General features: G+C 44.1%; 2 protein-coding genes across 2 annotated transcripts in view; one reads left to right on the top strand and one right to left on the bottom strand.

Moving 5' to 3' along the window:
- The window catches only part of LOC120020550 (sodium/potassium-transporting ATPase subunit beta-1-interacting protein 4-like), a gene marked incomplete at its 5' end in the record, with an annotated part of 68,825 nt that extends 64,240 nt beyond the window's left edge, over positions 1 to 4,585 (top strand). Inside the window, 2 exons of the mRNA XM_038964257.1 lie at positions 2,012 to 2,096; positions 4,361 to 4,585. Coding sequence (XP_038820185.1) covers positions 2,012 to 2,096; positions 4,361 to 4,370 — 95 coding nt within the window. The remainder of the gene's footprint in view (positions 1 to 2,011; positions 2,097 to 4,360) is intronic.
- Positions 4,586 to 9,302: 4,717 nt separating this feature from the next.
- On the bottom strand, positions 9,303 to 14,387 carry LOC120020074 (baculoviral IAP repeat-containing protein 7-like). The gene is made up of 7 exons (XM_038963510.1): positions 13,765 to 14,387; positions 12,886 to 12,985; positions 12,694 to 12,772; positions 12,485 to 12,530; positions 11,527 to 11,742; positions 10,683 to 10,748; positions 9,303 to 10,133 (listed from the first exon to the last, which is right to left on the bottom strand). Exons 1-7 carry the CDS (start codon positions 14,312 to 14,314, stop codon positions 9,931 to 9,933), a joined length of 1,260 nt encoding a protein of 419 aa, XP_038819438.1. The 5' UTR covers positions 14,315 to 14,387; the 3' UTR covers positions 9,303 to 9,930.

Below are 14,387 nucleotides of genomic sequence, written 5' to 3'. Positions count from 1 at the left end.
GATCAAGTGTGTGTTTAACCTTTGTTCACGTCACTCACCTTACTGGAGCTGCCACTTCCTGATAACTCAGCCTATATATCACTGGCTGAGAGGAAACTGAGAATCCCAAGGAGCCGGAATGGAGCCAGAGGAGAGGGACATGTTAGCTTGTCACTCTTCTTTATTGTTTATCGACAGATAAGTTGCCCTATCAGGAACTCTAGTCCCTACAATTTACTTCAAATATTCTATTTGTCTGTTTGAATCTCTCATAAAACAACCGTTCCAAGTGGAGCAGTTTCCTGGCCACCACTCAGTGTATGTTTTTATCGAAGCGGAACCACTTCTGTCAGGATTAGTTATCTTCAAGAACCACCACCAAATTACTGTCCTGTTGTAACGAGCCAGTTTCACTGCATCCTGTCCTCTATGGTGTTTACTGGGCTCTCAGATCCATTGAGCCAGTTTCACTGCATCCTGTCCTCTATTGTGTTTACTGGGCTCTCAGATCCATTGAGCCAGTTTCACTGCATCCTGTCCTCTATGGTGTTTACTGGGCTCTCAAATCCATTGAGCCAGTTTCACTGCATCCTGTCCTCTATGGTGTTTACTGGGCTCTCAGATCCATTGAGCCAGTTTCACTGCATCCTGTCCTCTATGGTGTTTACTGGGCTCTCAGATTCCATTGAGCCAGTTTCACTGCATCCCGTCCTATATGGTGTTCACTGGGCACTCAGATCCATTGTGATAATACATGCACATGCTGTTTTCACACACTCCTTTAACCTCATCTCATTGGCTCTGTGTCAGTGAAAAGTCTAATAGTCCTCTCTCTTTTCCCCTACTTCTCTCTCCCTCTCGCTGACTGTTTGCAGCACTCTGTACTTTTCTTTTTCGGAGTAAATATACAGAGTCGGTCTGTCACTTAGTGAAGGTCACCCTCTGTTTTTCAGCGATAAAGAGCTTATTTTGACAGCCGCCTGACTCTCGGCTTGTGCCCTGGGCTCACAGAAGTGTGCCTCTACCTCAGATAGTCAATATAAATATGTGTTTTGTAGCATTGAGGCCTCTCATACTGTAGGTCTAACTCTGTGTTTTGTAGCATTGAGCCCTCTCATACTGTAGGTCTAACTCTGTGTTTTGTAGCATTGAGCCCTCTCATACTGTAGGTCTAACTCTGTGTTTTGTAACATTGAGGCCTCTCATACTGTAGGTCTAACTCTGTGTTTTGTAGCATTGAGCCCTCTCATACTGTAGGTCTAACTCTGTGTTTTGTAACATTGAGGCCTCTCATACTGTAGGTCTAACTCTGTGTTTTGTAACATTGAGGCCTCTCATACTGTAGGTCTAACTCTGTGTGTTGTAACATTGAGGCCTCTCATACTGTAGGTCTAACTCTGTGTTTTGTAACATTGAGGCCTCTCATACTGTAGGTCTAACTCTGTGTTTTGTAGCATTGAGGCCTCTCATACTGTAGGTCTAACTCTGTGTGTTGTAACATTGAGCCCTCTCATACTGTAGGTCTAACTCTGTGTTTTGTAGCATTGAGGCCTCTCATACTGTAGGTCTAACTCTGTGTTTTGTAGCATTGAGCCCTCTCATACTGTAGGTCTAACTCTGTGTTTTGTAACATTGAGGCCTCTCATACTGTAGGTCTAACTCTGTGTTTTGTAACATTGAGGCCTCTCATACTGTAGGTCTAACTCTGTGTTTTGTAGCTTTGAGGCCTCTCATACTGTCGGTCTAACTCTGTGTTTTGTAACATTGAGGCCTCTCATACTGTAGGTCTAACTCTGTGTTTTGTAGCATTGAGGCCTCTCATACTGTCGGTCTAACTCTGTGTTTTGTAGCTTTGAGCTGTTTTCTCTTTACTTTGTTTTGCCATAAGATTGTCTTCTTCCATTCATTTTGTGAATCCAGATTTGTCCCGGGATGTTGTTTTATTAGTGTTTCTTTCCGCCCATCAATGTCTGCCTGTCTGTCATGTTCTGATTTCATTTGTCATTTTACCATTTGATCTTTTTGTTTTCAGTTGATTTTGTTGCTGGATTTGACCCATTCCCTCTCTACCATGTCAATGAGAAACCATCCCATCTCCTCTTAAAGCCCATGTACCTGTAAGTAGGGTGTGTGTGTGTGGGGTGGGGGTATGCATTTGTTCTTGTATGTGTGTTTTTTTATGTTTGTGTATGTGTCAGCTATTATTTTTGTGTTAGTTTTCATTATATGAACACTGTATCATGTGTCATGTTTTCCAAAGGGGGTCTAGGCAGTACATACAGTGTTATGTAATTCTAATAGCTCTTCTCGTGTTTCTCTGAGCTAGGACTTTTACCATTGTGGCTGAGAACTCTCTCTCGCGTGCCTTTGTTTCTCTGCGGCTAGTCTTTGAGATGAATTAAGATGTCACGTATTCTTCGTTAACACAGTGTTAGTTGGAATGAGCCCTTAATTACTCCACTCTAATGGGCATTTCAGTTTTCACCTGACAAGCACACAATTCAAAATGACAGTAGATAAATGGTTCCATGGTGTGATGTCATAGGGGTCAGGGCATTTGATATGGTCCCAGAGAAAACAGGACAGAACTTTGGACATGTTCCTACTGTATATAGTACACTACCTTTGGCCAGTGATAAAGGTATGTGGCTCTGGCAAAAAAAGTTTATAGGGAATAGGGTGTCATTTGGGACATGTTGGTAAGTGTTAATACTTTTTCCCTCACCAACACGTCTGCTACTGTATGCCCAGTTCCCTTTCTGGGTGGGTGAAATATGAGAAATAGGCCAGTGTGTGGGAGACTAGAGTTAGGCTCCCTTTCTGGGTGGGTGAAATATGAGAAATAGGCCAGTGTGTGGGAGACTAGAGTTAGGCTCCCTTTCTAGGTGGGTGAAATATGAGAAATAGGCCAGTGTGTGGGAGACTAGAGTTAGGCTCCCTTTCTGGGTGGGTGAAATATGAGAAATAGGCCAGTGTGTGGGAGTCTAGAGTTAGGCTCCCTTTCTGGGTGGGTGAAATATGAGAAATAGGCCAGTGTGTGGGAGACTAGAGTTAGGCTCCCTTTCTGGGTGGGTGAAATATGAGAAATAGGCCAGTATGTGGGAGACTAGAGTTGGGTTTCCTGTCTGATCCAGTTAACCATACACTTCAATACCTCAACACATCAGGCCAGTGTGTTTTCATTAAAGATTAGCCAATATCAAATCAATAAATATTTGAATTGTACAGGTTTTGCTATCGGGATGAAGTATATAACAACCGTATCATGGTAGACTCTTCTTCTGTGACTCGTATCAAGGTTCTTTCTGGTTCTGCTAGCTCTGTGTGGGAGGATGAATAAGCCTGACTGGAGTGAACAACACTATTAAACCTGCTATATCTTGTCTGAAGGCTTAGGGGAATATGTACGTGTGTGTGTGTGTGTGTGTGTGTGTGTGTGTGTGTGTGTGTGTGTGTGTGTGTGTGTGTGTGTGTGTGTGTGTGTGTGTGTGTGTGTGTGTGCATTTATGCATATAGACGTACAGGTAACTGCCAAATAAAGGAAACGCAAACGTATTGTTTTAATAGGGCCACCACAAGCTGCCAGACGAGCTTCAACGCGCCTTGGCATAGATTCGACAAGTGTCTGGAACCCTATAGGAGGGATGCAACACTATTCTTCCATGAGAAATTCCATGATTTGGTGTTTTGTTGATGGTGGTGGAAAACGCTGCCTTAGGCGCCACTCCAGAATCTCCCATCGGTGTTCAATTGGGTTGAGCTCTGGCGGCTGCGACGGCCACGGCATGTCATGAAAGATCAGCAAGTTGTGCAGTCTTCATCACTGGAGCGCCTGCTAAACGTGCCCCAACAATCACCACTCTTTCAAAGTCACTGAGATCTCTTCTTCTAGCCATGGTAGCCTAAATAATGGGCAACTGGCATTTTATACATGACCCTAAGCACGATGAGATGTTAATTCCACACCTGTGTGCAAGGCACCTGCTTTCAACATACTTTGTGTACCTCATTTACTCAAGGGTTTCCTTTATTTTGGCAGTTACCTGTAGAAATACCGTGGATTGGAGGTTCTCTGCCTTTTAACCACCATCACAGCTTCCATTGGAATGATCTACTCAATTATGCAGGAAACTTAATAACAATGTGGCCAGTGGCGTCAGTCTTTTAATTTCCCTTAGCCCAAATGGAAGTATTATTAGCCTGCAGGACATCTCTCCTGACAGCTTCATCATTTCTGTTGCAAATGAGACAGAAGGAATGTTTTGCCCTCCTCCAGCACTAGGGATATAAAGCCTAGATAATAAATGTACTGGAAATCGTGTGTGCTCATGTGCGTGTGTTCCTCACCCACTCACTGTCTTCTGTGTTCTATCACCTCCAGGTCTACGTAAATAGGGCAGAAGGCAACATTGCAGGTTCCGATGGAAACAAAGTGGCTGCTCTGACTGGCACAACAACAGTCCGAGAATTCACTGGGGCAGGCCAGACGTTCCTCTGGTTCTCTACATCTCTTCAGTACTTTAAACATGTAAATTACTGGTGCTCTGCTTAATAATGACTGTACTTCCCAGTTCTGTTCTGTTGTTAGTGGGAGGGATGGAGAGTATAGGGTTGGGGGATGGGGAGGGAGGGGCTGGGGGTAATTACAGTGTAACATGGGCCTGATCTCTTACTGTGTACTCAAGTATAAATTATTTATCTAGAACTACAAACGGCATCCGACAACAGAGACGTACAGTACCTGCTGTCAATGGCTGTATTTCTGTCCATTGTTCTATCAGAACTAGTGATCTATCTATAGATCATAGCTATATATACAGTACCAGTCAAAAGTTTGGACACACCTACTCATTCAAGGGGTTTTCTTTATTTTTACTATTTTCTACATTGCAGCATAATAGTGAAAACATCGTCGCTATGAAATAACACATATGGAATCATGTAGTAGCCACCCTTTGCCTTGATGACAGCTTTGCACACTCTCACATTCTCTCAACCAGCTTCACCTGGAATGCTTTTCTAACAGTCTAGAACGAGTTCCCACATATGCTGAGCACTTGTTGGCTGCTTTTCCTTCACTCTGCAGTCCAACTCATGCCAAACCATCTCAATTGGGTTGAGGTCAGGTGATTGTGGTGGCCAAGGCATCTGATGCAGCACTCCATCCCTCTGCTTCTTGGTAAAATAGCCCTTACACAGCCTGGAGGTGTGTTGGGTCATTGTCCTGTTGAAAAACAAATTATAGTCCCAATAAGTTTGAACCAGATGGGATGGTGTATTGCTGCAGAATGCTGTGGTAGTCATGCTGGTTAAGAGTGCCTTGAATCGTAAATAAATCACTGACAGTGTGTCACCAGCAAAGCACCATCACACCTCCTCCATGCTTCACGGTGGGAACCACACATGTGGAGATATTCCATTCACCTACTTTCATCTGTTCACCTGCTCTGCGTCTCACAATGACATGGCGGTTGGAACCAAAAATCTCTAATAAGGTCTCATCAGACCAAAGGACAGATTTCCACCGGTCTAATGTCGATTACTCGTGATTCTTGGCACAAGCAAGTCTCTTCTTATTATTAGTGTCCTTTAGTAGTGATTTATTTGTAGCATGACGGCCTGATTCACACAGTCTCCTCTGAACAGTTGATGTTGAGATGTGTCTGTTTCTTGAACTCTGTGAAGCATTTATTTGGGCTGCAATTTCCGAGGCAGTTAACTCTAATGAACGTATCCTCTGCAGCAGAGGTAACTCTGGGTCTTCCTTTCCTGTGGCGGTCCATATGAGAGCCAGTTTTAGCATATTGCTTGATGGTTTTCGCGACTGCACTTGAAGAATCTTTAAAAGTTATTGAAATTTTCCGGATTGACTGACCTCCACTGTCGTTTCTCTTTGCTTATTTGAGCTGTTCTTGCCATGGTCTTTTAGACTTGGTCTTTTACCAAATAGGGCTATCTTCTGTATACCACCCATACCTTGTCACAACACAACTGATTGGCTCAAACGCATTAAGAAGGAAAGACATTTCACAAATGAACTTTTAAAAAGGCTCACCTGTTAATTGAAATGCATTCCAGGTGACTACCTCATGAAGCTGGTTGAGAGAATGCCAAGAGTGTGGAAAGCTGTCATCAAGGCAAAGGGTGGCTACTTTGAAGAATCTCAAATATAAAATATATTTTGATTTGTTTACCACTTTTTTGGTTACTACATGATTCCATGTGTTATTTCATAGTTTTGATGTCTTCACTATTATTCTACAATGTAGAAAACTGTAAAAAATAAAGGAAAACCCTGGAATCAGTAGGTGTGTCCACATTTTTGACCGGTACTGTATATATGTATCTACACACGCATATAAACTTGTGTGAACCCGACAGTTCAACCTTCCTCCTGTTCTCTGGTCTGAAAGGCCTCTCTGTCTGTGGCTTTGTGGTTTGGAGTGTTATTATGGCCTGGTCTCGAGATCCTCACTCTGAGGCTGAATTACAGTTGAGCCTGTGGAATGGAATGAACGATTGTGTTCTGCTGTTTACTTGAGGCCAGGATATGTGCACATAAATACACAGGCAAAGCAGTAAGGGGTAGGGCGGAAAGGAGTGGGAGACGGGGTGGGACGTAGGGAAACAAAGCAACCAAACCTACAGGGGCTTCAGTCAAAAATAGAACTGGAAGAAGAAGAGAAAATACAACACAAGATGGGAAACGGGTTTGAGTCAGGGTTTTGAAATGCTACCTAAACAACGACAACCTCCAAACAGAGATAGCTTAAGGCATTACAGTAAAAGCACACAGGCAATAATGTTTGAGTCAAAGTTTTTGTTCATCCAGTCTTACTTTTACAGTGATGTGACTGGTTATGATATACAGTGTTTATAAAAACGGTTTATCTGTCACCTTGTTTTACAGTCGTTGGTGTTGGTGCTTTGAGGTTTGTGTCAGGATGTAGATGTGTCTTAAAGCCCCTGTCCAACAACCCAACTGCCTCCAACTACTGCGAGGGTAGGGGTTTGAGTGTTTGACAGTTGATCATAAGTCATACACTGTGGCTCACTGTATTTTCTCTCCAAAATAGTACGCGATATGAGAGGTAGTTTGTCTACATTTCCCCTCCATGGCATACAAAGGTATTGAATGGAGTGTAAATGGTTTTAAGTAGCACAAATATAGCAAAGCAAGAAGACAGAAACATACTGTACACCACTTGTTTTCTCTATCATTCCCATCTACAGATCGATGATTCAACTGTGATACATGTCAATAGTTTTTTCATAGCATGTTTGAATGGGTTTTGTATGATAACTGTGGATATTCTGTATTATACGGTAATAATCTATTGTATGTTTGGGTCTCTGTGGGTTTGGGGAGCAGTTATCCCACAATTCATAGACATCAACTATTTTGTCCAAACTTTAAGATGGGGGCTAGTTCTTGAGTATTTTGGACTTTGTGTTACAGAGTGTGTAACTGCCTGGGTCTTTGGCTGTGTCCCTTTATGAGTAGAATGGAGTTGCCACTAGACACTAATCTAAGGTGAGTTTTGTGTTTCATCCCTCACTTAAGATTTGAGAAGGGGCAACTGATCCTAGATCTGTGCCTAAGAGCACCTCATCTACCTGGACTGTCCACCTTCTGCCTTAATCTTCCTGTGTACCACTACTGCCCCCTGCTGTTGAATGTAGTCATGTACACATTCAAATACTACTGAATATATTTCTGTTCTGGACTTCAATAAAGCCCTCTGCTTTGTCATTTAGGGTTTCATGGCATACTGTTTATTGATAAGATATAATACACAGTTTAGGTTATTTTCCATTGGCCTACTGGACACCATAGGAAGGTCCAGTGTACTACCCTGCATGTATGTATGCCTATATCTCACAGTATACTTCTTTATCGCCGTGTTATCCACTCAGTCTTATACTTGACGCCGTTCCAGAAGAACAAATGTATTTCTCTGTTCCGACTGAAGCCTCTACATTTATTTTGTATTTATTTGTATCGTTTGTCTCGATGCAATCTGCTGTGGCATGAATGTGATGAATACCCTTGTTATTAAATCAAAGCTTGTTTCCCACTTCATCAAAAAGAGCCTTGAACACGGCACATATGGAGACTGGAATTTGGTTCGGTCTCGTGTTTCCAGCACCTGATCAACACCTTATCCCCTTGTGGGCTTGATAGAGAGGCTTCTGAGCTGATATTAACATCACAGCTGTCTCTCAACTGATATTGGCTTCAGATGAATGCTTTTGCAGAACAGTGGTAGGGGCTTCAGTGATGGTGCAAAGAATAATGATTGTAAACTATGGGCCTTGTTCCAAATGATATCCTGAAGTAGTGCACTATATAGGGAATAAGGTATAATTTGAGGTGTAAATGTACAATTTCAGGACAGTGCAATGTTACAGAAGATTCAGATATAGATGTATTGTGCAATAGACGTCATTCTGTCATAGATAATGCCAGCTCTATGCATTACATTTCTATCTGTAATACTCTATGTTGCACTCCGATGAATAAACCCCAAGCTTATCAATACCAAGCCGTGGCTGCCTGTCAATACTTCTGAACAAAGGAGTAGATACACTTTATTAACTGTAGTCAGGATCATTACCAACGGTGAACACACTGCACATTATGTCTTGATAAATATCTTTGGACACCTAAAATCATTTCATTTATAGGAACAGTTTTGTTCCTTTCAATGCAAAACAGCCTCTGCAACAGGGAATGGAAGAGTCATACCTGACATTAGTTAGTTGGAGCCTATTGTGGTCGTGTGATGGATACCACTGAAAAAAAAGTCCACTTTGTAGATAATTGTTTTTCTTTGTATGGAAAAGTGGGGGGGAAAGCTTTTTGTATTTGTCTTTATTTTGCGTCCTCTGTAGTCCTCTTCATGTGACTCAATTATGTAATCATATTTGTCCAAACCTGTGCTGTGTTCAATAGTGTAAATATCAGTTTGTTAATAAACAAATGTTGTACTTTTTTTTGTTGTTGCCCTTTTTCTCCCCAAGTTCGTGGTATCCAATTGGTAGTTACAGTCTTGTCCCATCGCTGCAACTCCCGTACGGACTCGGGAGAGGCGAAGGTCGAGAGCCATGCGTCCTTCGAAACACGACCCTGCCACGCCGCATTGTTTCTTGACACACTGCTCGCCCAACCCGGAAACCAGCCACACCAATGTGTCGGAGGAAACACAGTACAACTGGCGACCATGTCAGAGTGCACTGCGCCCGGCCCGCCACAGGAGTCGCTAGAGTGCGATGGGACAAGGACGGCCAAACCCTCCCCTAACCCGGACGATGCTGGGCCAATTGTGCGCCACCTCATGGGTCTCCAGGTTGAACCCGGGTCTGTAGTGACGCCTCAAGCACTGCGATGCAGTGCCTAAGACCGCTGCGCCACTCGGAAGGCCAAATGATGTGTACTTTTAATAAACCGATTCTGTGTCATTTGTTTTAGGGATTATTCATAGTATTTGTACAAACTGTAATCTGATGTGCAGTTGGACTGATACGCTTGCTCTCCCAGTTGATCTCTGTAAACACCAATAATGATATTGCCAATGTGTTTACTGTATTCAAATAAATATATTCAACAACATCTTCTCCAGCCAAAAAGAAGCCATTTTGATTTTGGTGGTTATTTTGAGCAGGGCAAATCAACAGCAGAGCAGTGTTGAGGTTAGCAGAATGGGTCAGATCTGTCAGGCATCTAAAATCCAGGAGACATTTTCACAAAATTCTCACAGCACCTATAGAAAGATGAGCCGCCCAGAGGGGTTGTAGAATCTGTCTTCATTTGTCAAAGGCAAACAAAAGCCTAAAAGTGAAACGAGGATATTGTGTGTTGGTGTATTAGGTATACTTTCGGGCAATCTTACGAATATACACACATACACACTCCGACTCACACAAGGGTCTTGTACTTGAATGTGGCTCTCAGGACATGAATGCTCGGACGCTGCCTCTGATGGTGGCTCTGCAGATGGGGCAGTGACGCAGGCTGGCAGCACAGTCACTACACACCACCAGGTGACCACAGGGGATGAAGACGATGGATACCAGCTTGTCCATACACACCTTACATGTTCGCTCCTCCTGCAGCTGACGCAGGAGCTCCTCAGGGGTGGAGTCTCCCACTGCTGAAATACAAACATGAATTTACAAGTGTGTGTGTGTGGATGTGTTTAACTATTCTTGTGGGGACCAGAAGTCCCTACAAGAATAGTAAACGAACAAAAAGTTGACCAGCTGGGGACATTTTGTTAGTTCCCACAAGGTCAAATGCTATTTCTAGGGGGTTTAGGGTTAAGGTTAGAATTAGTGTTAGGGTTAGAATTAAGTTAAATATTAAGGTTAGGAGCTAGGGTTAGGGTTAGGAGCTAGGGTTAGGTTTAGGATAAAGTTTAGGTTTTTGGGTTAGGGTAAGAGTACGGGTTAGGATTAGGGTTAGGGTTAGGGGTTAGGGAAAATAGGATTTTGAATGGGACTGAATTGTATGTCCCCACAAGGTTAACTGTACAAGACTGTGTGTGTGTGTGTGTGTGTGTGTGTGTGTGTGTGTGTGTGTGTGTGTGTGTGTGTGTGTGTGTGTGTGTGTGTGTGTGTGTGTGTGTGTGTGTGTGTGTGTGTGTGTGTGTGTGTAATATGACCTGTGTGTGTGTGTAATATGTGTGTGTGTGTAATATGACCTTTTTCTCTGATGGGTGTCTGTGTCCTGACCCCTCCTGCACTGGGCCCCTGTCTCTCCACCGGCTCTGATGGGACAGAAGACGCAAACGGTAAGGGTGAGACACATGGTTACACACGGTAACAAGATCTATTTGCATCGTTAACAAGAGTCTCCATTGGTTGTTTCTCAGTGTCAATCCAATCAATTCAGATGAGAATATCAAAAGGTTGTGTAAAAATATGAATGTGGTCAACATTAGAATTGAAAATACCAACATTGGTCTCAGCAGGCTATTTTTAGGACACCCCCTAGGGTAAAAGTGTAATTACAAAGCTTTAGGCTGTTTATTAAAGTGATGGCCTTTACCCCTGCTCTGTGGGTCCCCGGACTCTACCCAGCCCATAACCATCTGCTGGTCCCTACCTCAAGACAAGTACCTCATCCACTACCAGGGTGTATATTAGCAGCACCTGCCTGGGTATAGCTCACATGGGTTAGTAAGGGTCAATCCCTATACATTTGCCCTATCTAAAAGAACCCATTGCCACCCATATGGAAAAAATACATGAATTGCACATGTGAACACGTGAAGTGTTTCAAGAACATGTTTTAATGTGATCACAGGCGATCTTACGTGAAGTGGATGTGATAACGTGACAACATGTAAAGCAACATGTGAAAACATGAAACTACACATGTGAACACGTGATCACATGTGAAGTGTTCCAAAAACGAGTTTCCACATGTGAAATCATGCAGTTTTTCCTGTAAGGGCCTTACAATGTGCTTTGAGCATCAGGAAGCTCTATGTATATCCAATCCATCATTCTTAATATAATCATTATCATGATCACCATCCTCACCCTGGACTCTGCTCTGCAGCCCCCTGGTCCGGTCCTCCTCCTCAGCAGCCAGTACGTCAGTGACTAGGTCCGACACGGAGGTGTAGTGCTGGCCGGTCAGCAGGTACTTGGTCTGGACCAGACTCTCCACCAGGCCAGCCTCGAAGCCCATCTGGAGCACGGTCTGGACCACAGGAGACAGCATGACTGAGGGTGTGCCCAGACCACCCACCACGTCTGACAGAGGGGAGGAGATGCCGGGAGAGGGATCAAAAGAAAGAGGGAAGAGAGGAATGGAGGGCGGGGGAGAGAAAAAAAGAAGACAGGTGTTGGGTGGGAAGTGGGGAAAAAGATAGAGTAATATATATAGAGAGTTTCACTGAAAACCAATAGCGCTGGGGAAAAAATCTATCTAACCGAGGCAATCTCTCTCTCCATGACAGAACAACATATGTGTTCAAGCAAAAAGCAATTACCTTTTCCCGCTCCTGTAAAAAAAAGATGGATGGCAGTGCAGATTCAGCAACAGGATGTGATGACAAGTGTGAGCATTCTATCATTTGATAAACGGCCCAGTAGAGAGAGCAGTACCCCAGGGTGTGTGACTCTGACACACATTTATCCACAGGAAGAAATTCCGTTTTCAATTGTGCTCTAATAGCTCAATTGAAAAGCACCACTGAGGGATCCATCTGTTCCTCTGCCTGTTCTCTAAAACAGCAGAAAACGAGCAGTATTTGTGATTATCCAGCTACATTCACACGATTAAGGTCCCAATTATGAAATACGACATCCTCTTCGTCTGCAGCCAAGGGGAAGCAGCGTATTCGTTTCCAAGGCAATCCATATTTATTGTGTTTGTTCAGCATAGGTTAACACATGGGGCGGATGACCCTGTCATTTCATTGGGGGGGGGGTCAAGAGAATGAAGCGGTTGTAATGTAAGTTTCATTGTTTTCATTTGTATCCTGGGACTCACCATTTTCTGAAGTAATTTCTTGGGACACCGGTGTCTGTGATCCACCCTGGAAAACAAATCCACCCTCAGGATCTATTCTGTAAGTGCCCTAACACACTGCAGCGACCACAACGGTTATGATGCCACATTATGAATACGCAAATGATTTTTGATTTTGGTATGACAATGTATGAGAGCGAAGGACAACACTGAGGGATGGAGGTACTTACCACAGTCTCTCTGTGGAAGTGGGTAGCCCGGATATTGCTGACATAGTCACGTCCTCTCGTCTGGACCAGGAAGTCACATCTGAGGAAGGAAAGGAGTAGCCTATTGACCCAGCCGCGCCGTGGACACAGGGTCAAAGGCATTACAGAATGCCTTTTTTACAGGCTGTGTGTGTTGGTGCTGTTGTGTGTTACCGCGGGAACCACTTGGCGTGCTCCTGCCAGGGGTCATCTCCAGGTTCCCAGTTCCTCAGCCCTCCGTCGCAGTAAAAGCATTTCACGTTGTCACCGTGGCCTAGGAGTGTGAGGGACACGGACCAAGTATTATCACAGCACTTACTGACGCAAAGTGTTGACCTGAATATTAGACACACACTAAAGGAACACATTTTCTCTCTCTCCTCCTCCCTCTACCTCTCTCTCTCTCTCTCTCGCTCACACACACACACACAAATAAACAAACACATGGACATATACACACAAATACACTCACACAACCACACAAACATACACACATATGCATACAGTACACACAGACAGAAAACAGTGTGTGTACACAAACACAATGAGACAAAAGTTCACAATGAATACACACCCAAAACATCCCTGCTGTGAGAATGTGGATTGTATTATTGCATTTCCAACACTGAATTCCAAACAAAGGAAAGTAGTTTCTCTAATTCTCTCTCATAGAGTCGCTTTAATTTCTAAGCTTTAAATACCACAACAGTCTAAGCACTACAGCGATGGTATTTTCTCCTTTACGCAGTCCGGGTCGTGTCCAGCTTTTTCTGTCCACAAATACATGACTCAGCGTCACTATTGTCACATGAACTCACACACAATGACTGGAAACTCGTAGTGACCACTGTTCCACTACCACTATCAAATAACAAATGCGTAATTGCCAAGGCGTGCTTAACTTTATCCAAAAGCAAAGCTTCAACAAACATTAATGGGACTTTATAGGGAACCAAAAGCAATTAAACGTACCCAACAGAATTCAGAAAAGTTCAGAAATTCAGAAACAATTCACAACACCCACTGTCACCATCAACAAAGACTATTGCGTACCTGTGTAGAAGAATCCTGCCCTCGACAGAACATTGGGCTGGACCGCAGCACCCGTGGGCCAGTTGTGAAAGGTGGTGAGCCTGGATTCCTCTAACTCCATCTCAGGGTAGACAGCCTGCCCGGCCATTCCCTGGTCGTCCACGGTCATCCTCTGGAGCTGGCTCAACAGCTGGCCGTCCACGGAGTCAGAAGGGGACCTGGAAACGACAAACAGCGGGATATTCCCAACGGCTCTACCCAGCACGAAACTACAGGTGGGGAAGTGCCTCTTGTGTTCGACGATCGGACTGTCCCCATGGACCCAGTACCGCAGGATCCCTCCGCAACAGAAGCACTGAACCTTATCCTCGGGCTCCAGAAAATAGAATCCCGCTCTGGCCAGGTTGCCCGCGGTGACTGGTGTGTCCCTCCGCCAGTTTTCAAAAGTTCGAAGCCGTTCCTCCTCGCCTCGCATCTGGGGCTTCTCCAGAATATACAGCATCTTGCTCCTGTAACCCGTCATCCTGGGACTTGTGGTGCCTTCTTTCTCCTTCGGTCCTGTGCCAGTCATCCCCTTTCCGTTCCATAGTGGACTGTGCGGGTGGAAGCGCGGATCGCGCAGTGCTGGACATATATTCCCTGCA

This window comes from Salvelinus namaycush, chromosome 25 (genome assembly GCF_016432855.1).
Source record: "Salvelinus namaycush isolate Seneca chromosome 25, SaNama_1.0, whole genome shotgun sequence".
NCBI classification, from domain to species: Eukaryota; Metazoa; Chordata; class Actinopteri; order Salmoniformes; family Salmonidae; genus Salvelinus; species Salvelinus namaycush.
The sequence above is the reverse complement of the archived record's forward strand: the minus strand, read 5'-3'. Positions and strand labels throughout refer to the sequence as shown.

Excerpts from the sequence above, each read along its gene's own strand:
- LOC120020074 (XM_038963510.1), bottom strand. The coding sequence starts at position 14,314 with ATGACTGGCACAGGACCGAAGGAGAAAGAAGGCACCACAAGTCCCAGG. Across the intron at positions 12,773-12,885 it reads CACGCCAAGTGGTTCCCGCG|ATGTGACTTCCTGGTCCAGA; the intron begins GTAACACACAAC and ends TTCCTTCCTCAG. Across the intron at positions 10,749-11,526 it reads GCTGCAGAGCAGAGTCCAGG|AGCCGGTGGAGAGACAGGGG; the intron begins GTGAGGATGGTG and ends CTGTCCCATCAG.